General features: G+C 37.5%; 1 protein-coding gene across 4 annotated transcripts in view; it reads left to right on the forward strand.

Annotated features, from left to right (window-relative positions):
- Window positions 1–9,595, forward strand: part of PHACTR2 (phosphatase and actin regulator 2) — a 116,068-nt gene extending 106,473 nt beyond the window's left edge. For all 4 annotated transcript variants that reach the window (XM_045544496.1, XM_045544493.1, XM_045544494.1 and 1 more), the window contains 2 exons: window positions 129–205; window positions 8,119–9,595. In XM_045544496.1, the coding sequence (XP_045400452.1) occupies window positions 129–205; window positions 8,119–8,134 (93 nt within the window). In that variant the 3' untranslated portion in view covers window positions 8,135–9,595. The remainder of the gene's footprint in view (window positions 1–128; window positions 206–8,118) is intronic.
- Window positions 9,596–21,077: the final 11,482 nt, after the last annotated feature.

Raw genomic sequence — 21,077 nt, forward strand, 5'->3', positions numbered from 1 at the left:
CTCGTAAAAATTAGGAGTCCCTTTCTCCAAGACATTTCTTGAAAGAATGCCTGCTTCGTTATTACTGTTATACTAGGGAAATATGTGACCAAAATGACAATTCTATTTAATTATTTTTTCCTGTTTAGGCAGCCATAAGGAAAGAACTAAATGAATTTAAAAGCACAGAAATGGAAGTTCATGAAGAGAGTCGACAGTTTACAAGGTAGGTAGACAAAATGAAGTTTAGCATATTAAAAAAGCTTAAGATGTTAAATTTTATGTTAGTTGTATTTTATCACAATTTAAAAAATTGCTTTAATACAGTTTCGCATAAAACCATGCTATTAACATTTCTGCTTCTCCCACAACTCATCCTTGTTTGCTTTTACTGATAACCTCATAGTCAATATGGCAGTTTTAAAGATATGCCTAGATAAGAGTATAAATTTCTAGAATTTCGTAATAAACTCAGCTATCTCTTTTTAAGAACACTAAGGCTAATCATGCTGAATAAGAATTCCTAAAGTTAGTGTTTTTTTCTTTCAAAGAAGTCTGAATCATTCCAAAGGGCTACATTTTGGTTCCTTTCTTAGTTTTATTTTCTGAGCCAAAAGACAAGTATCAACATCATTTATTCTGCTCTTGAATAGACTCAGTTGGAGTAGACGCCCAGAATAGATGCTGGCGGGAGTCGGTGTGGGCATGTGCAGTAGGCATAACTTAGGAGGGAAGCTGACTTTTCAGAAGTTATAACTTAGAGTGGGAATCCAGGTTTTACTGTACCACAGAAGATTGCTGTCATCTCTTTCCCCTCCCGGCACTCTTCAGTTTCTTTCCCAGGCTACCAAAACCCAAACGGACCTGAGGCTCCTGTAGTGTGACCCCCACAAGTGTTCTTTGTATTTCTACCTAATGGGTGTATGTGCTTTGCTCTTTATAACAGATGTGTTTCTAAAAGTTTACACACCAATCAAATCTTTAATAATTGAATTGATTTTTAAGAAAATACCAGGACAGATGATCACATGAAGCAGATCACAGTAGGTCTTTCTGGAAAACAAATATGATCCCGTGGGCTAGAAACTGCCTCTGTAGGGCAGCCATACATCCTGGTGCTGCTGTTCCTGCACAGGTTCCTGGTGGTGGTGGTGCCCTGTGCTGGGGAGCATGTCACGGGACAAAGGAAATAGCAAATATATATAACCTTGAAACTTAATAGCAAACCCCTTCCCTAAAATTCCTGGGGAGCTTTGCTCCACAGCTGTTCCTCGTATGTCAATGTCCGGGATGCAGAAGAAACTCCTCTCTCTTTTAGGGGCATACTTGGCCCTCCATATACACAGAATCAACCAACCATGATCCAAAATATTTTCAAAAATAAATAAAAAATAACACAGCAATAAAAATAATACAAATTTTAAAATACAGTACAACAGCTTTTTACATAGCATTTACATTGTATTAGGTATTATAAGTAGTCTAGAGATGCTTTAAAGTATATAAGAAGATGTACGTAGGTTATATGCAAATACCTACACCATTTTTATATCAGGGACTTTAGCATCCATGGGTTCCGGTATCTCCAGGGATCCTAGAACTAATCGCCAGTAGATACCAAGGAATGACTGTATTTCTTCTTTATTTGGTTCTCCTATGTTTGATTGTATATCCATGGGGCTTTCCAACATCCTGAATGTACAGGATTTTTGTCTATTTGAGGGCTTTATTCCATTGTAATCTGCCACTGAACCAACAATATCCCCATATCAAGCCAGACTTGTTTTCCTCTTTTTTCCCCTCTACTTCTGGGTCAGGAAAAATTCATGCTAAAATGTGACACCTGTAGTTGCCTTTTACCAGTAAAGTTGATCATAAAAAGGTGGCTGGATACTTTTGGTGACATGGAGCTGGCTGGGGTGGCTGGGCAATTGGGAAAATGGCACGTGAAATTCTCTTTTAATATACACATGGGTCAGTTTCTGGATTCTTCAGTATGTTCTAATGAGCTATCTGTCTGTCCCTGCCTGTGTCATGCTGTTTAATTGGGACAGATTGATAGTATGTTTTTATATCTGATGGGGTGTTGTTTTTTTCCTCAAAATCCTATTGGCTATTTTTCTATATTTACTCATCTAGAGAAATTTTAAACATGCTTCTTGTGTTTCATAGTCTATTGATATCTTCATTGTTTAAGTAAATATTAATAGATGCAAAAAGATAAGCTTTTGAGGGAGTAACAGCTGATATCAAGTGTAAACTTTAAAAATTTTCCAAAAAGTATATTGATTAACACTCTTTAAAATGTCTTTCCAGATAAGGAAAAATTAAATATTCATATCACTAAAACAAATATGCCTTGCTTAAGTATTCTTTAAAACTTGGCAGTAAAGCAAATGTCTACTGCTCTATTTCCATTAATTTATATGACATCATTAGAGTTGCATTCCAGTAGGGAAATATTTTGGCTCTGGGATGTAAAAATCTTGCTTATGACTTTCAAGTTGTTTTCAGTATTTCTTTTAAGAGGAAAAAGTTTTCGTAAACACTCGTTTCTAATCAAAATAATACAAAAACATGGTACTGTTTTACATTTAGAAAATTGCTCATATAAAAGATAGTGGTACTATTAGCACCAGCCTCTCTTGGGGGAGGAATGATAAACGCTCTATGAATCACTACCTCGTCCTTTAAATGCAACTTAGATATACAGCAGCTCTCTATTCTTCTCATTAGCGTCAGACATTTATACCAAGTAAGCCTTCCCTTCAAAACCTAAATCTCGTAACTCCCTGAGATTTGGGGTGGTTAATAAATGGGTTGAGACAGCCCTGCCGCCTCTGCTCCAGCACCCTTTATCCAACAACAGCCTCCCACACAGTGATGTATCAGTGAACACTGGAAGGATCCACTCCCATCCACAGCTTCCTTTGCCTCTATCTCTGGGGGAATATGCAAGCTGGTGGCTAAGGGCAGGCACGGGAGGGAGACTTCTCACTGCTCCCCCTTTGAAACTTTTGAGTTTTTGAAACATATGAATATATTATCTTCAGGATCTGGAAGAATTTGGAAAAAAAAAAAAGGTATTACCTAGTCTAAAACAAACATTTAAAAGAAAAACTAAAGGATTCACTCCCTAAGTCCTCATTTTGTAAATGAGGATCCGACATGGTGGCTTTTCTTGAATAATAGTTTGGCCTAATACTAATGGTGACTCTCCCACTTTTTACGCATGAGAAGATACCTCTGATCCCTCCATCCTGGGATACATTCTGTGACATGTTTGATCTGTAGTGATGAAGAAGAACTGTGATGATCCACTCTTTCATCTCATTCCCCTGGCCACTTTCCTCCAGGAATTTCCAGATAGCTCTTCAGAGTTGGAATGCATTTTAGGGCCTTGCAGTGAGGGTGGGGGAAGTGGTCCCCACAGTAATCCATCCTGCGGCCTGATGGGTACCAAGTATATGTCACCTTGGGTCCTTAGAGCACTTGCTGCTTATCTGGCCACATCCTGTGTTTTCTGCCCCCAGGAGCTGCCCACTGAGCCCACTGTTCAAAACCCAAAAGTTCATTGGAAGGGCCATATATTATTAGATAGGGTCACTGTGTTCTTGACCACCATGGCAAACAAAAGCCACTTCCTTTAGTAAATGGGATTTCTACAATATAAAGTAATTCTCTAAATTATAAAGACCAATTGCATGAAAAATCAAATTTTATTTAAAAACTAAATTTTAGAATGAGCACTGCTGAGTATGAATCACTTTAATCTTCTGGATATTATTTTCCAAATTTCTTTAAGTGTTAACATGCATCATATTTATAATTAAGAGAGAATATCACTTTTTAAAAATCAACTTTTAACTTTGTAAATAATATTTTTCAAATGTGCAAAAGTATTCTCATTTTTTATTAGCTTATAAATTATTTGTTTATTATATTAAGGGACACTGTCAAAGACTCATAGAAGCATTGAATTAAAGCTATAAGAGTCAAAGTGGGCCTCAAGAGATCATTGGCATAATGTCCAGCAGGAAAATCAGGATATTGACTAAATGCATATATAGCAATGATATATTTTACTTAAAATTCAGATGCATAGCAATAGAGATTAGGAAATATAGTGGAGTTATAGGTGTTTTTCTTCCTAAAAATTAAATTGCAGAGGAATTATCTTCGTAGAAATAGTTATCCTTACCTGAATTCCATGACTTAAAAATAACGTTCCCCCATTCACTCCCTCTCAACCATATGAAAATAAGAAAAATGTTATTACAGTTTTTAAAAGAAGAAAAAAATACAGATAACTTCAAATTTGAGTCTCAGGAAAGTTCTGAAAAGAGGGTGGCTGAGAACCTTGAGTATCCTCAGGGCACAGTGAATCTATTTATTGCTCCACCAACTGGAAGCCTAAAGCCAAAACTGTCATTCTGTCAGATAGGCAAGCTTCCCAGGGGGTAGAGCTGAACTTCTCATATTTTAAAATGAATGCAAACCACTGAGCAATAGCAAACTAAGCAATAATTTGCATTTTTAGTACCTCTAACCATAAAATTTTAGAGCTGAATTTGAAGATAAGGTACCTAATTTAAACAGGATATAAATGTCCTTTTCTGGTTGGATAGAGCAGGAAAATGTATGGATTGGTTTTTTGTTGTTGTTGTTTTGTTGGGGTTTTTGTTGTTATTTTTACCAAATCTGGACATTCTATATAAGGAGAAGTTACAGTTCTGACCCCAGACTCTGTCAGCGTATTATCACATATACAGTATCGGTTGGTCACTTTCCTCACTTAGCCGTTAAAGCTACACTGGTAGCCTGTGACCTTCCAGCGCAATCTAGACCGTGGAACTCGTTGTCTACTGGGATCCACGGGCAAGTGGTGTATGCATAGGGAAAAGAATCTTACAGTCCTTGGTCATTTTTGAAAATTAAAAGCAAGATACTTTCCAGGAAGATGCTGGGCTTCTCTCTTCTGGTTTACTGACTACTCCCATTGTTGCCCAACCCCAGGTCTCACTCACCTTCTTCAGCCCACAAACATTACCAACAGGGAGAGAAGGCGTCAGGTTTCCCCACACTTGTCCTTTGAATTCAGGACCCAATGAACATCCGTAGATTAGGAGACTGTGGGATGTATATTGTGCAAAGCCCAGCAAATTTGGAGAGGGCTAAATAATTGCTCAATGAGATGCGTTTTTATTTAATTCCTAGAAGAGCTGAACCTAAGGGCGAGAGAGCTTTGGTAGCTCCTGGTGTGAGGATCCGGGAGGTACAATGTACTTGTCTCGTGTTGTCAGAGCTCCCCAGGCTCCTGCTCTCCCCGCATGGTGTGCGTAGTGCTGGCGGGTCCTGCTTGGCAGGGTCATCCCCGCGGATCTCCCTGGATGTACTTTCCTAGTCATGGTCAAAAGTTTGAGAATCGATGGTAGCAATCAAGTGTAGCCTGGGAATATGGAACGGGATTTTTCTCTGGTCAAAATTGATCAAAACTTGAATGGATAAAGAAAATGTGGTGTATATACCCAATGGAATACTATTCAGCCATAAAAAAGAAGGAGATCTTGTCATTCACAGCAACATGGATGAGCCTGGAGGACATGACCTTAAGTGACATAAGTCAGGCACAGAAAGATAAATACTACATGTTCTTACGTGTGGAAGCTGAAAAAATGGATCACATGGAAGTAAAGAGCAGGATAGTGTTTACTAGAGGCCGGGCAGGGGGAGGTCTGAGGCCAAAGGCCTGAGAACCTGGGGGTGCGGGTGGGGGGCGCTGGTATAAATTCTGGAGTCCAAAGGCCAGGGAGCCCGGGGTTGTTGTCCAGGGACAGGAGAGGAAGAGTGTACCCAGCTCCAGCAGATAGCGTGGCATATTCACCTTTTTTCTGTTTTTGTTCTCTCTGGGGCCCCCCACACTAAAGACAGATCTTCCTCACCTAGTTCCCACAGACTCGCCTGCTAATCTCCTCTGGAAACACCCTCCCAGACACACCCAAAAATAACGCTTTACCGGTTTTCTAGATATTCCTTAATCCAGTCACGTTGACACCTAAAATTAACATCCTGGGGGGCTCTTGAAGAACTAAAACTTGTTCTCTGATTTAAATGACAAGAGGGAGCTCTGAGTACACTGTTGGGGGAGGAGAAAAACATTCCACCACTGAGAGAGGTGGGCTAATGTGGAAGGGACAGCTAGTGGTCTTCCCAACTTGGGACCTGCGGTGGGAAAGAATTTGGCGTGATCAGGAGGCAGAGAGAAGGCCCCCATGACTGGAAGGGTGACATTGCCTCTGTTTAACAAACGCAGGCGTGGAGGTCCACATTCTGCCCAAGATTTTGGTCAGGGGTAGATGAAGAGCTGAACTCAAAGCAGACACATTCCTTCTTTAGTCACAACTTGTTGGCCAGTTTTGGAAAGCCTGGGATATCTTATTTTTATTTTGACGTCTGGAAATTCAAACATACAAAAGTAACATAAGCCCTATGTATCCATCCAGCAGCTCCTCCAGTTAGCAATTTATGACCAATCTTGTTTTATCTGTTCTTATGTCTTTAATTTTTCATTTTGTTAATGCTTAGATTCAGCACAGCAACATTTATTCAGTACTATCATGTTATGAGATACTTCATTCTATGAATATGTAGAAGTGGATAAGAACAATCTTTCCTTAAGCTTCTCATGATCTAAGAGCAGAGGCAGACCTATACAAAGATTATATAATGGGAGCAATAACAGGTATAAAGCAAAGGTTACAGGAACACAGAAGTGAAAGCAATTAATGCTTCCCGGAAAAGTGAAGAAGGGGAGTTTGGGGAACTCACAGAATGAGACTGCACAAAGTGGAAATGGGAAGAGAGATAAGGGTAGAGGAGAGAGCAGAAACACAAAAGCAAGTGATTGGAACTTAGAGTATTTCAGGGGTAGTGATGGAGATATAGCTAGAAACATGGGCTGGGCCACATTCTGAAAGGCCTCAATTGCCACTGTAGGAAATTTATATTTTATGTTGTAGGAAGTAGGGAACAATACAGTGCTTTTAAGGAAGAACTGGAATGATGGGGTTAGTATAATATTTTATAAGGATATGTTCAAACATATATTTGATGGAGAGAGCCTGAGACAGAAACCAGTTAGCAGACTGGCTGACCAGGGCAGATGAGCATTTAATTATAGAAGATGGTGAAACGCTAAGTAGAGCTGCATATGTGTGGAATCGCGGAAGTAGCCTGAAGAGCTGGATCAGATAAGAGTTTATGGAAAAGCTGGCTTTTGACCTTGATCTTGAAGATGAAAACATAAATAGGAAATGAAGGGAGGGAATTACAGTGTTGAGGAACAGCATGTTCAAAAGCACCAGGCTACAAAAATGCAAGGAATGTTCAGGAACTGGCATGGAGGGAAATGGAGCCGGCTAGCTGGCTGGCAAGCTGTTAAAGTAGTGCCAGCAAAAGATGGCGAGGACTTTAATGACTCAAAGACAGGCAATGGAGGCAGGACTTGGTGACTTACAGGACATGGAGGGTGAAGGAGAGAAATGAATTGCAAATCTGAGTTTTCTAGACTAAAAATATTTTAAAAGGTAGAACATCAAACAAAATAGAAAGTACAAAGGCAAGTTAACAAGAAAAACTTTGTTTACTTGTGGGCATGCTGAGTGTGTTACCACGGAACATCGGGGTGGAAATGCCCAGCAGGCGTTCAGAAATCAGGTGCAGAAAGTAGATTTGGGGTCATCAGCCTGAGATGATGAGAGGCCGAAGCTAATGAAATAGTGACTATTTGTTGTTTTCCCTTTATAACTACAGACCAGGTGTAACCTAAATCCTTTGTGAAACATTTCACTCTGCTTAACAAGGGTTAGGATGTGACCCTCAAGAATAGCGATGTTTTGTGTCTTGATTGCCCTATAACCTGAATAATATAACCAGCATCTTTTGTAATATATAAGGGTTGTCTCCAACATAACATTTATAAGAGTATCCTGTTACGACAGCAATTTATAAGCAGTGATTCAGTTGGGGGACATCCAGAGCTGCCTTAATTGTAAACATTGCCGTGCTTTGTTCAACTCACTGAATGCAGAGTGAGCGCCTCATACCGAAGATTCACAAAGTTTCTGTTTCTTACTCCAGGTTTCATCGTCCATAATGAAGTGTGAGACTGTTTGGAAAATAGACTGATCATCTTTGGGGGAAGCCCTGCTTCCTGAAAACCTGATATTGCACTGGGATTTGAATGTGTGTGTTTCCCTTTAACTTGTGGTAAGGGAAGTGTGTGGCTCGGCTTTGTTGGAAATGCCCCTCACCTGTGCAGCCCAGATGGGGCCAACAAGCAAAGGGAGGAAGCAGTGATCCTCGCTGCCCAGAATGTGCATCGACGGTAAGGGACACCCGGTAAGGGACACTGTGGTTACATCAGTTATTCTTCATCAGGAGTTTTAATCAAAGAAGATGAGCAGAAGACAATCGCTGGCTCCCTATTACCGGAAAGCCAAATTTTATAGTGTGGGTTAAAGAAAAATAGAGATTGGAATTGCTGGGCATGGGAAAGGGGTGGGAGTTAAAAACCAGAAAGAAAGAGAAATATTTCATTATGTTAATGAAGAAAAGAGAAAATTGACTCATAAATGTATTTTTGAAGTAGGCATTTGGTAGCTGAGAGCTTATTAAGGGACTTAGGAATCTAATTATCAACATGGATTCTTTAAAGACTTGATCCTAGAAAAATATTCTTGTTCACCACTTTTGTCGGTACAGTGCAGTACCATTACTTTATGTTGTGCCAGTGAATCCAATTGCCAGAAATGTCTGAATGTTTTCATGCATCTTTTTCTTAAATGCAAGAGGCTTCTATTGACTCTTAACAAGCATGCTTACCCAAATTTTGTTGCATGCTTTAAATAGCATAGCTATACACACTTGACCTTTTTTTATACTCCTTTCCTAGTGCACCGACCTTCCACAAGGATAACAGGACTGGGAATAAAGTCAGATGTAACGGGACCCTATAAAACTGTAGCAAGCTTCAGAAGTAAATCTTTTGATCTTTCCCTATCTTGATTATCTCAAATATCAATGCACCCGTACTTGATCTAAAGAAGATAGTATTGACAATCATGACACCTTTTTAAAAAACCTGAATCCAAAGTTAAAACTGAAGCGAGATACAGGTGTGCTGCCTGCAGTTAGTTCTGAGTGGGAATGCAGAAGACCAGTTATTTTTCAGTGCTGCATTAAAAAAAGTTGGGTTGCTGCTATTAAAAAAATACTCAAAGGCTTAAGAGAACACAGAACGTTTCTGCTAAGTTGTGTGTGAGGAAAACCTCATCGTGGAATTTAGAAATCTGCAGGTAGCATCCATAATTATAGTACAGTATTTACTTTCAGTGCAAAACAATCAGTGAGATTAAAGTCATGGAAGATTTCCCTGTGAGCCTACAGTCAGTATTGTTTACATGAAGAAACCCTCTATTGATGTGTTGCTATTTTCCTTGGAGTCACAGGCACAGTATGACTTCTGCTCCCGAATGCGTATGACCATGTGTAAATACTACCTTGCATTTAATTGCTCTTTCACAATTGTTTTGTGCCCCTTTTACTAAAAACACATCAAATATATAGCAAGACAAGACCTAAATAGAGTTTATTTTATTCTCAGAGCTTGGACTCTGGTTCATAATATGGAAGACTATAATTTTTTTATTTCAACCCAAAAGTAAGCATTTAATCTGGTGGATAAATTTAGATCCCCCATTCATTGGTGTTTTGAAGAACCACTTGAAATTGGATGATTTTTTTTTTTTTTAAATTGTATCTGGCTTAGACGCTCATGGATTAAAAAAGAAAAAAAAAATTTAGTCCCAGTTGGCCTATTACAGAAAGCCAGAACCATTTTATAACTAAAAAAAAGTAATCAGCATTATTGCACCTTTCGTTGCACTCAGCTGTGTGCATTAATAAAATAAACCTGGAGTTTGCACTGTTGTCATTTCACTAATAGGATAAGACATACTTTTGATTTGCAAAAATTTTTCTGCATGGCCAAGTGTCTGTCTCTGCCTGAGGTTTTGTCTGTCTTATAGTGTTGCAATCCAGCCATAAAAATGAATTTGTTCTAATTTTTTCCAAAGTCATCCATTTCTTGTGATATTTTATTTTATTATCATTTCAGTGTCTTGGGAAAAATACCAAAAAATATAATGTGTCTTTTAATTTTCTATGTTTATAATCTTTGAATATTTTTTGAATGTTTTAATCAAAAGCCCTCTCCATAATGGTAAATATAAGACATTATCACCATTTTATCACTCAAGAAACATGTTAGGGAAAGTTTCTATCTGGTTGATAAAAGGAACAGTTTCTTCCCACTAGAGCTAGACAGACTGTAAAAACCACTAGTGCATATGATGCAATTTTTTATTCCCTACAATGAGACATACCTAGTGCAAAAAATGAAAATCTGGTACTTCAATATATTGTTTTCATTGTATAATATGTCAGATTTATGAACTACCCACACCTTTTCTTAATATTCATTGATACATTTAGAGAAAATTTTGTAAGTTAGAGAGAGGTTTAACAGTAAAAAAAAAAAAAAAATAACCACTGTTAGGCTACTATTTAAGTAATTGGAACCACAGATTACTTCATTAGAATGATTCATTAAATAAAAACTATGGAAAGAATTAAAGGATTATGAGCTAAGCTGTATTTTAATGGTTCATTTTAAAAGACAGAGGCACTGCACCAGCAGCCCAGCCAGAGGTCTCTTGCCTGGCAGCCCTAAGAGGATGTAGAGGTCAGACCACCCTCCATAATCACGCCTCTGCCTACCACCAGTATTTCGGCAGTTTAGCCAATAAGCGTACATTCTATAAGGAAAATAAATATGTGTGGGAATCAGATTTCTTTTGTTGTTGTAATAACTCAGTTCCAGGTTTTTGCTATTTAAACTGTGGCATTAGGCTGACATAGAGGAAGTGACTGGGTTTTCCTGAGTGCCCAAGATATGATTAAGGAAGAAAACAAACCCGCCTCCAGGAAGGTCCCAGCAGGAAAGCACTAGACAGACTGTAAAAACCAAAGTGACCCTCCAATCCAAAGCGACAGATTAAAAAACAAAACAAAACAAAAAGCTAAAAAAACAAACAAACAAAAAAAACAACGAAGTGACCATTTCCATGTTTTTTTAAATGGAGGAGAAAAGCATTAATATTAAGGTGGTAGGAAGATGGGCAGTGGGCTTTGTCAGTGTCTTCATGGTCATTACCAGTCAGTCTGACAAAATCAGTTCTCTGGTGGCCAGTGTTAATTTAAGGCAGCTTGCCTGATAATTTCCTGTGTATATGAAGTGTCTTGCATTTTTTTATGTTAGCTATAATTCCTTCAATTATTTCACTGAAATCTATAATATTCAGAAAACCATTTTGGGTATTTGAACAGCTGTTTTACGTGGAGGGAAAAGCAAACATATCTGTCTCTCTGATTCACCCAGAAAAACGGACTTTCTGGTTTCATCTTCATATCCTTTAGTAGCATAATGAATCTATTCACTTATCTTTCTCTAACGTTAGTAAATATATTCTGTTAGTAGGAAGTTCTGAAATTTAAGTGAAAATGTATTTAAGGAAATAGAGGAATTGAATACATCCTTCAGAAATTACCCAATACTGAAAATGAGAGATGAGTCCTTAAAACCCAGGTCAAAAAAGAGTCAGATGTTATACCCTGCAATTAATTCAGTGCTGGATTGGCATCTACATGTGTAGTAGTTTAAAAGAGAAAAAAGTCTGCATTAACACTGTATATCCTGATATAGACCACATTGACACATAAAGCATCTTATTTATACTTTATAGGGTCAGACACAACTTTCAAAAATTATACTATGTTCACAATAGAAAAAGGCAGTCTTATCTACCACAAGTTGTATGTCCACATTCAAACAGTGAGAACTTTCCTTTCTTCCTTTCTTATTCAAAAATTTCTTCAGTCTGTTATTATTATTTTTTTCTTACCAAGTTGTGACTTGATGTTATTATTTTTAAGTGGCCCCTGATAGCAAATTTCACACAGAGTGAGAAATTTTCCTCAGGAGGTGGATAGAATTAAAATAGTACAAGATGTATGAATTTATGTCATTTTCCTCAATGTGGTAGAAGTGTTTAAACATTCCTAAATTCCAATTATGTTAAGCCTATCCTTACCAAAAGTAAGTAAAGGTATACATACTTTGAGATAAGAATTAGTTTCTTCACATCATTAGAGTATGTGTGAGTGGTAAGGAGCCACTGAGATTCAATTTATTTACAAAATTGTCCCTTGGCCTCTTGAAATGGCAAGTCTTTTACTATTGAGTATGTGCTCCCTACTCACTGGTAGGATATACTACATTGTTTTACTTGACAAAGCAGAATGAACTTCTGTCCTTAGAGGGAAAAGCAATAGCAGAATTCATCATCAAATTAATAGGAACACCTTTCTGAGAGGAAGGAAGCACATCCCCAGATAGTTCCAACCCAGGTTTCAAAGAGGAGCATTAGGCTCTACTATAAAGACAGGCAGTGACCAAAGGGTGGTGGGGACAAAGGTAGAATACCCCCAAATCATTCTCGTTTTCACTGTCCATTTACTTTTTGTAATCATTAAGCTTAAGCTCTGTATGGAAATTCAAAGCACCATTAGCATTTCTGGAAAGTGGCTTTTTTGAAGACAAGGTCTTCCCAAATTAAGAAATCCCATTGTATATGTTGTAAGATTTCTGGTGAAGAAATGGAGAATCCTGTGGCACCTATTCCCACCTAAAGCCAACCCTATAAGAAAGGGTCACTTTTAGTTATGCTAGGATTTACTGCACAAAAAATGTCAGCTGGTCGAATTGCTAGCACAGCTGCACATGTGAGCAAAGCAGTGTTGGACATTGTTTCTCAGTGGGGGTGCCCTTGGCATTCTGAGCTAGGCAATTCATTGTTGTACAGAAATGTTCCATGCATTGCCAGATGTGTAATATCCTAGGCCCCTGCTGATGAAGTGCCAGGAGCATTCCCAGTCATTGTAAATTTCAAAAGTAAAAAAAGCCTTTCCTCGTGTTCAAATGCCCTTCCTAGGAGGGTGGTGCCACCTCTCCTGAATACCACTCTCTACTGCAATTGGAGGACACAGAAGAGAAAGTGCCTATCCCCAAACACTGTCTCTGCTACCTTGCATTTCTTTGGGCCCCGAATAGTTTTCCCCCTTCATTTCTCAAGCCTCTGCTTTAATTTGCTGGCTCTTCAGGGAGGAGGTTACCAGGTTGCCCTGGCAGTTCAGTGGGCATAGTGACGGGGCCTGGTCCCTGTAGATACTTAAAGCAGAGATTTTGTATGAAGCAAGCTTTTTTCCTGCCTCACAATTTTACTTTAGAACTACATTATTGGTCATAATCCTTGTCAATGTCATGAGAATTGTTGCATGGGTTAAACGCAAACACGATGACAACTAACAATCCACGTACACAAAGCCGGTGGTCTTTAGAAATATGTCACCATTAGATTTCACTGGGCAATGCTGCATGCCATGAGTTCCAAATGGATCGCCTCCTTATCCTATTAACGAAGCATTTAATCCACATGCAAATGCTTGAATTTCCCTTGCATAAATATGGTCGTGCGGTTCAACTCCTCTAATAAGATTTGTGAATTGGAAATGTAGATTAACTGTGGATTGCATGCATATTGTTCATACTTCAGTGATGGTCACACAAAACAAGATGAGTTTTACCTACATGAAACATCATTAAACCATACTAACAATACAGAAACATATTCTCGTTGCTTTTTAATCACCAAAACTGAATGGTACATATATCTTGAAATTATTTGGATGAATTGTGGCCAGTAGAATGGAATTAATTTAGCCACTATTATTTTTTAAAATATTAAAATTTCTAAAATTTCTTTTGAGGCAGAGCAACTCAGAGTCAATAAAAGTGGTTATATTGTAAACTTTTAGATGGTGCTTAAGAATTCATATCTTTTTTAATGCAGTATTTTTTTTTAAAGAATAAATTGAAAGGAGTAAATGAGGCAGAATGCCACTCTACCCTCAGGTCCATATTTGGTATATTAAAATACCAATAATATTTGTGCCACTTGCCAATTGGGGGGGGAGCTTTTCCCTTACTGGATGCTTTTGTTACATTTTATCATTACATTGCTTAGAGAGCCTCCACAATGAGAAGTTGCCACTGCAGTGCTCAGTAGCATTCGGAAATAATCAGAATGAGTCAAGGGTTAAACCACTTTCATCCTTTAAAATATAGGCACTAATTTTACTTTTTCTTTTTTAAATATTTCTTCTGTGGCTTAGAAATGTGCCAGTGTGTTCAAAACATTCTGCAACAGATTTTGTACCTACTAAAAAGTCAAACAAGTTATTTTCTTTTTCTGTGTAAGGGTGATTTTTAAATAACGGACCATATGTGTTCGTTTGTTATTTCAAGCGTCAGCTAAAGTGATAAGAACAGTAAGCTGTGATCATTATCAGCCTGACTGAATGATTCCTGGTTTCCAGTGAGTGATCTAGTCCTACATATTACACAGGTATAATATCTGTGAGTGTAAATAACTGGAACTATACACTGATTAACATGACAGTTTCTCTTTTGTTATTGTTCTCATCTGTACTGTATTATAGTATGTGGGTATAAATATCTACACGTATACACACATATGTATATGTATTCCACTATTGTAACCTGAAAGAAAGACTATGTATTCTCTTTTTTATTCTGTACTGGTGTTTGTGTTATTTAAAAAGCAAAGTTATGCTCTATTTAGTTGTATAATATTATAGGAATACCTTGCTGTGCACAATTCCAAGTGCCTTAGAACATTGTTTAGCTTTCCTAAGTATATATAAATGCATATATGTATAAAATTGGGAAAAGTTACCTCAATAAAATCATTGGGAAATCCCCAGTTTTAGTTTGTTTCAATTTCTGTTATATCCAGACAGTGCTCAGTCTTTTTAAATTAAAAGCTCAGAGTCATCACTTGTAAAGGAAGGTAAGACAGCTTCCCTGGCTGCCTGTTACTTCAATTCCTCCTAACTTTTTAACATTTCTTTTTAGGGAAGGGCCTATGATTTTTACTTTTTATATAAAATATCTGTCTAAGGAATTACTGCTTTTAACAGCAACTTACAGTATATTTATAAAACCATCTTTTATATCTGAGGATATTTGATATTGATGTTTTTATTGCCATTATAATGTGTAAACATAAAAGATAGTCCCTTTTACAGTTTATAAGATAGAAAATAAAGAGACTTCCTCATTATGCTTACTATTTAATGTATTACAAGCAGAGAGGTTGGGAGCGTATTTTGACCAGAAAAGGAATTGGAATATACTTTTCATGTTTCTCAACAGTGGTTACAATAGTAACTTCACCTCCTTCAACTCCAGGACAAGATCAAAGATATGAAGGGAAAGTTGAAATCAACGTGGGTGCCATTATGCTAAACAGAAAGTGTATAACAGCGGAAGACTGGGACCAAAAAATTAAAAAGTGGGTTTGAAAAATTGGCCCTAAGTGTGCTATTGAAAATGAGCAGTACGTCTCCAAGTGGTTGTTGCCTTTCCATTTCTTTATCAGACAAAACCAGGTTCTACGTTGAAACGTTACTTTTTTTTCCTAAGGAAAAGTTACATTGATATTTATTATCTTTTTTTAATTTCAGAATATTAGCAGGGTGCAAGCGTTTGGGTTACATGAATTGCTTTTGCACATTTTGAGTCAAAGTTATAAGTGTGTCCATCACCCAAATAGTGTGCATTGTACCTGTTAGGTGTGAATTTACCCAACCCCTCCTCCCCACTCACTCAACAGAAACATTAGTTTTTAAAACCCAATGGAGGTAAGAAATGGACAATTTTTCACTTTACCCAGTGCTGTGGTGGCATCGGATTTATGGTGGTTTAACTCTTCTCGGGACTCATCTCTGACTTGGAGTATGGAGTTGCTACTGTTAGCACTGCTGCCCACAAACAACCCAAATCCTCCCTCAGTTTGTGAGTTTTGAACTCTTTGCCCTTTAAAGGGTGGTCACTAACAATAAAACAGAAAGGCTAAGAACCTAAAGTTTGTGTGAAGATTTTTTTGCACATTTGTTAAAAACAGGCACCATTTCTGAGTATTTTAATGGAAAAAAACGCTGCAGATGCTAGCTTTTGTAATTAGACAAACATCCTGGGGAGGAGAGAAATTGTATTTTCAGTGCTTGTCTGTACAAGGATTTGTTCCTGGATGGACTTTTGACCTTGTTTGGCCCAGGTCAGACAAACCAGAGTAGGGGGCATTCAACGTGGGCAAGAATTTGCCTCTAATTGTCCATGTAGCAGTACTCAGCAAACTGAAGCTACAGGTCATCTTTGCCACAGCTTAAGGTTGTTACCTCTTTAGTTCAGTCCCTAATGACCTTGGAAATGTCAGCCATTACCTCTGTGGGTCTTCCCCAACCAATTCGTTCTGCATCCTGCTGCCACATTCTTCTTCCTAAAGGACACTCTTAACGTCCTTCCTGCTCAGAATTGGCCAGTGAATCCCCACTGCCCACTAAGCCACTCCCAGGCTCTTCAATCGAGCCCTGAGGAGTTTCTATAATCCAATCACAGACTACAGTTCCAGATTACACTCCCTTTATTCCACACTTGGGCCAAATCAAATGAAACTCATTGTTCCCCAAGTATGTGATATACTTTTGAACATTACAACTTTGTTTAAGCCATTCCCTCTAAGTGGATTTCTCCTTTATATGTTAACATCCCACACATCCTTCTGGAACAAGTCTAAAATTAGTTACATAGTTTAAATTGGAATTGCATGAAACATTCCAGTTTTTTAAAAATATACAAGTGCCTTAATACCAAGTATATATAGATTGTCCCAACAATTATAAAACATAACACAAAATTATTACTTTTGGCTTTGATTTAATATCCATATTTAATTATAAACTTTCCCAGACTTGTTGAAACAGACACTAAGAAAAGCAGATTTTGAAAGCTCAAGCAGACTGAAATTACTAGATTAACAATTCACCATTTGCTTAGTGGTCAAAAATCCATGATTGAGAAATGCATCCTAAACATAACATACTTCTGGGAAGAATCTACCTGAACCATAAAGACACACTCAGAACCATTTTTCAATCCCTATAACATTAGGAGGTGTCTAAGTCTACAGCCTTCAGAAAGGATTGGTTTTGTTAAACCTGATTCAAAACTACATTCTAAATATTTTTTTTTTTTTGTCTGATAAGTAGAAGTCCCAAGTTGAAGTTTAACAATCTTTTTCCGGCCTACTTGAAATTTTGCAAGGCTGATGGAAGGCTGCAGTGGAGAGAGGGGAGAGGGGAAGGAGAGGGTAGGAGGTGTGGGGAGGAGAGGTATTCAATTTTGGACAATTCAATTTGTTTGAATTGTCTTCTGTTGGGATGTCCACATGTAGATAGATGTACAGGGTTGGGTATATGAGTCTGAAGGTCAGGAAAAAAGTATAGGCTACAGAGAGGAAGCTGAGAATAACCAGCACATGTAATGGAAGCTGTGGAAATGGATAAACCTCTAGCCTAAGACCATGAAGAAATCGCTACAACAAAAATTTAATAAACTATTTTTATCATTGTCCGACTTTGTCTCCAAGACTGTAAAATAAAATCATTTACACAATATACAAGTTATTAGCACATTTGTTTTATATTTAACTGGGTTTTACTGGTTAGCTTAATTTTAAATAAGATGGAATAGCACATTATATAGAGGGTTAAATTGTAAAGCAAACAGTATATTTGAAAATGCCTTACATTGCCACAAATACTATTAATATAGACAGCCATACTATCTCAATAAGTCTAACATAGTCTATTTTTACTTCAACGTTGGAATAGGTGTCTGGTTCTTTAATTTGGCCACAGTTAAAGAAGTTAGTTGACATTTAGTTGCTATATAATATGTTACATATATATATATATATCTCCTCACCTTTAAAGCATAAGAATTACATTCAGCACGATGAGGTGTTATTGTATAAGAAGCATAGTGCACAGAGTGATTGTATACTCTGTACAATCTGACTATGTACAAAAAAGTAGATTAATGTCTCATGTCACTCACATTCTGAGTATGATGCAGTGACAGGCAGAATACCCAATCTCCCTTAATAGTAATGATGGTAAACCTTATTTCTCATTTACTGAAAGCATAGAGTTAAATTCATAAGTTAAATGCAAACATGATGTGATTATGCCATTATTTTTTAAAAGTTTTCATGTTTTTATAGTGTCCATTACTCAAAGGAAAGAGAATTAATAGTGATTTATGTGCTTTTTATGTCCTAAAGCTAGAGTGGGTACAATTGAAATATAGCAAAGAATATTTAAAATTCCTTTTATAATTACAAAAGTACAGTAAAGAAAATGAATTCAGATTGATATTTCCAAGAAAAGCCAGGCATGGTGGCTCATGTCTGTAGTCCCAGCTACTTGGAAGGGTAAGCGGGGAGGATCGTTTGAGCCCAGGAGTTCAAGGCAGCCTGAGCAATATAGCAAGATCTTGTCTCAAAAAAAATTTTTCCAGGCATATTTACCAATGAAATGTATGTATTTTCTACTCTAAAAACAGGAGTCAGTAAACAAAAAGCCAAGCAATATGAAAAGATATGCAATTAAAAAGAATTTTAAAGAACATACAATTACTAGGGAGTAGAAGCAAGTAAAAGATTTGAAATCTAATTATGTGCTATAAAGGACCTGAAAGGCACCAGAAATTTAGGGAAAGGAAAAGGTTAAGATTCAGGGAAACGGACAAGTTGAGTCAATGTTCAAGCAAACAGATTCTCATGATGTGAAGCTGAATTGAAGCAGAACTTGTGTCCCCTGACAAATCCTAGACATCAAAGGTCCCATCGAAGGTCAGGGCTATCTTCTGAGTTACAATGCAGTTAGGTGAATAACTACATTTAACTGGGAAGAGGACGATAGCTCATGCTCATCAAACACTTTACTAAAAGCTAGTCACAGGTCCAAGCATTTCACATACATTTTCTCATTTACTCCAACAACTACTCTCTAAGGTATTAATATTATCATTCCCCTTTAACATTCAGGTGAGTAAACTGAGACCCACTGGCCCCAAGCCACACAATAAGAATGAAACAAAGATCAGAAACTAATTTCAGCTAGTATACAATGAATATTACTGTTATCATTTAATATTATAGAGGAAAAGTTTGTTCTTCAGTGGGGAATGATGTGTTACATAGACAAGCACACCCTTCCAATTCTGGCTTCTTTAAAAATGCTTGCACTATGATATTTGTGTGTAAAACATTTTTTCTTACAATTTTTTAACAAAAAATGGCATCGATCATGATGTTCTGCAACTTGCTTTTTTTCAGACTTAACATGTGGCTGTCTATGTCAATCAGCCTCCTCAACAGCTTCACAGTAGCCCATTATATGAATGGGTTTTTTTCTCAATTAATTCCTTACTAATAGAATTTATTTATTTATTAATTAGAGATGGGGTCTGCTTATGTTGTCTAGGCTGGACTTGAACTCCTGGGCTCAAGTGATCCTCCTGCCTCAGTCTCCCGAGTAGCTGGGACTACAAGAGCATGCCACCACACCTGGCTCACTAATGGAATTTTAATTCTACTAACGGAATTTTAATTCCACTATTGGAATTTTAATTTTAATTCTCTATTACAAGCAGTGTTGCAGTGAACATCCTGGTATATCCATCTTGATTCATGTCCCTGTTTATAAATTAGGTACCTCCATAAGCTTTATTAGTATTGTCAAGGATGTAATTTTTAAATCCTAAAATTACTGCTTCAGGGTCTAATTAGTTTTTTTCTCCACTTTTGTGTACATTGGTTTCCTGGTGCTTAGGACTCCTTGAGTGATGTTGACGATCAGTAGGTCTCTAAGTTGGAGAATGAGTGAATGTGATATAAATGGGGCTAAAAGGATAAACATGATTTCAATGGGTTAGTTTCATATGGAAAAAAAACTTTTAAAAACCTACACTAAACCAGAAATTCTGTTTAAGCATCTTAAAATGGAATACCATTAATTAGAGGATACTAACAAGAGAATGGGAAATGTATGGTTTGGATTCATTATCCTTACTGTAATATTTAAATTATTTGTGCTTTTAATGGTAGGAAATAACATTTTTCTGTGTTAAGACAGCACTCAGAACAGTCTCTGACACATGTAAGTTCACCACATGTTTTGGGGGTATTTTGTAATGGTGTATTTTTTGGAAATGGGGTATCCAGTATTGTAAGGGCTAAGGGTGTGACTCAGGCTACACAGGAGTTCACATTCTGGCTTCATCACATACTGACTTTGTGTACTGGAACAAAAGTCACTTAACTTTCTGTTCTTCAATCTCTACCCAGTAAAAAAGAATAATAATAGTATGTCTACTTAAATCCTGTTGTAAGGATTTAATGAGTAAATATATGTAAAGCTCTTCAAACAGTACAATTACTACTGAGCCTTTACTATGCTAGGCTCTGAGAAAGCAAAGTTAGCAAGACAAAGATCCTTGCTTTCAAGTAGGTGACTGCAGTCTGGTTCTAGACACAGATGAAAATAAATATTTACAGTTCAGTGTAACTGTGTACAGTAGTATAATCACAGGATACAATGAGAACATTTGAGATGGGCCCTAGTTTTGAAGAGTATGAGAAAGTTTCTAGAGGCAGAGGTGGTGTAGGGTCTCTCAGTTCCCCCTACTTTCTTTCTGTGGCCTGAGAAACACAGAGTGCCTTGACCGTTCTGTGACCTGGCCAGCTGCAATGGGTTTTTTCCCCTATAGGCTTGAACTTAAGCTGGAGCCTTGAACATTCCCAGGCACTGATAAAGTTGTGTAGGTTATTGCGTAAAACACCGAAAGATGAAAATATGTTGCTAAACACATAGGAACTAGCCCTGGCCCTGAGCCAAATTCCCTAAACCCACATAAACTCCATAACCGGAACATCTTGTTGGAGACATCCCTAGGTAGAAAGAAACATGTCTTTTCTCCCTGTCCGCTGAAG

Source organism: Lemur catta, chromosome 2, assembly GCF_020740605.2.
Source record: "Lemur catta isolate mLemCat1 chromosome 2, mLemCat1.pri, whole genome shotgun sequence".
NCBI classification, from domain to species: Eukaryota; Metazoa; Chordata; class Mammalia; order Primates; family Lemuridae; genus Lemur; species Lemur catta.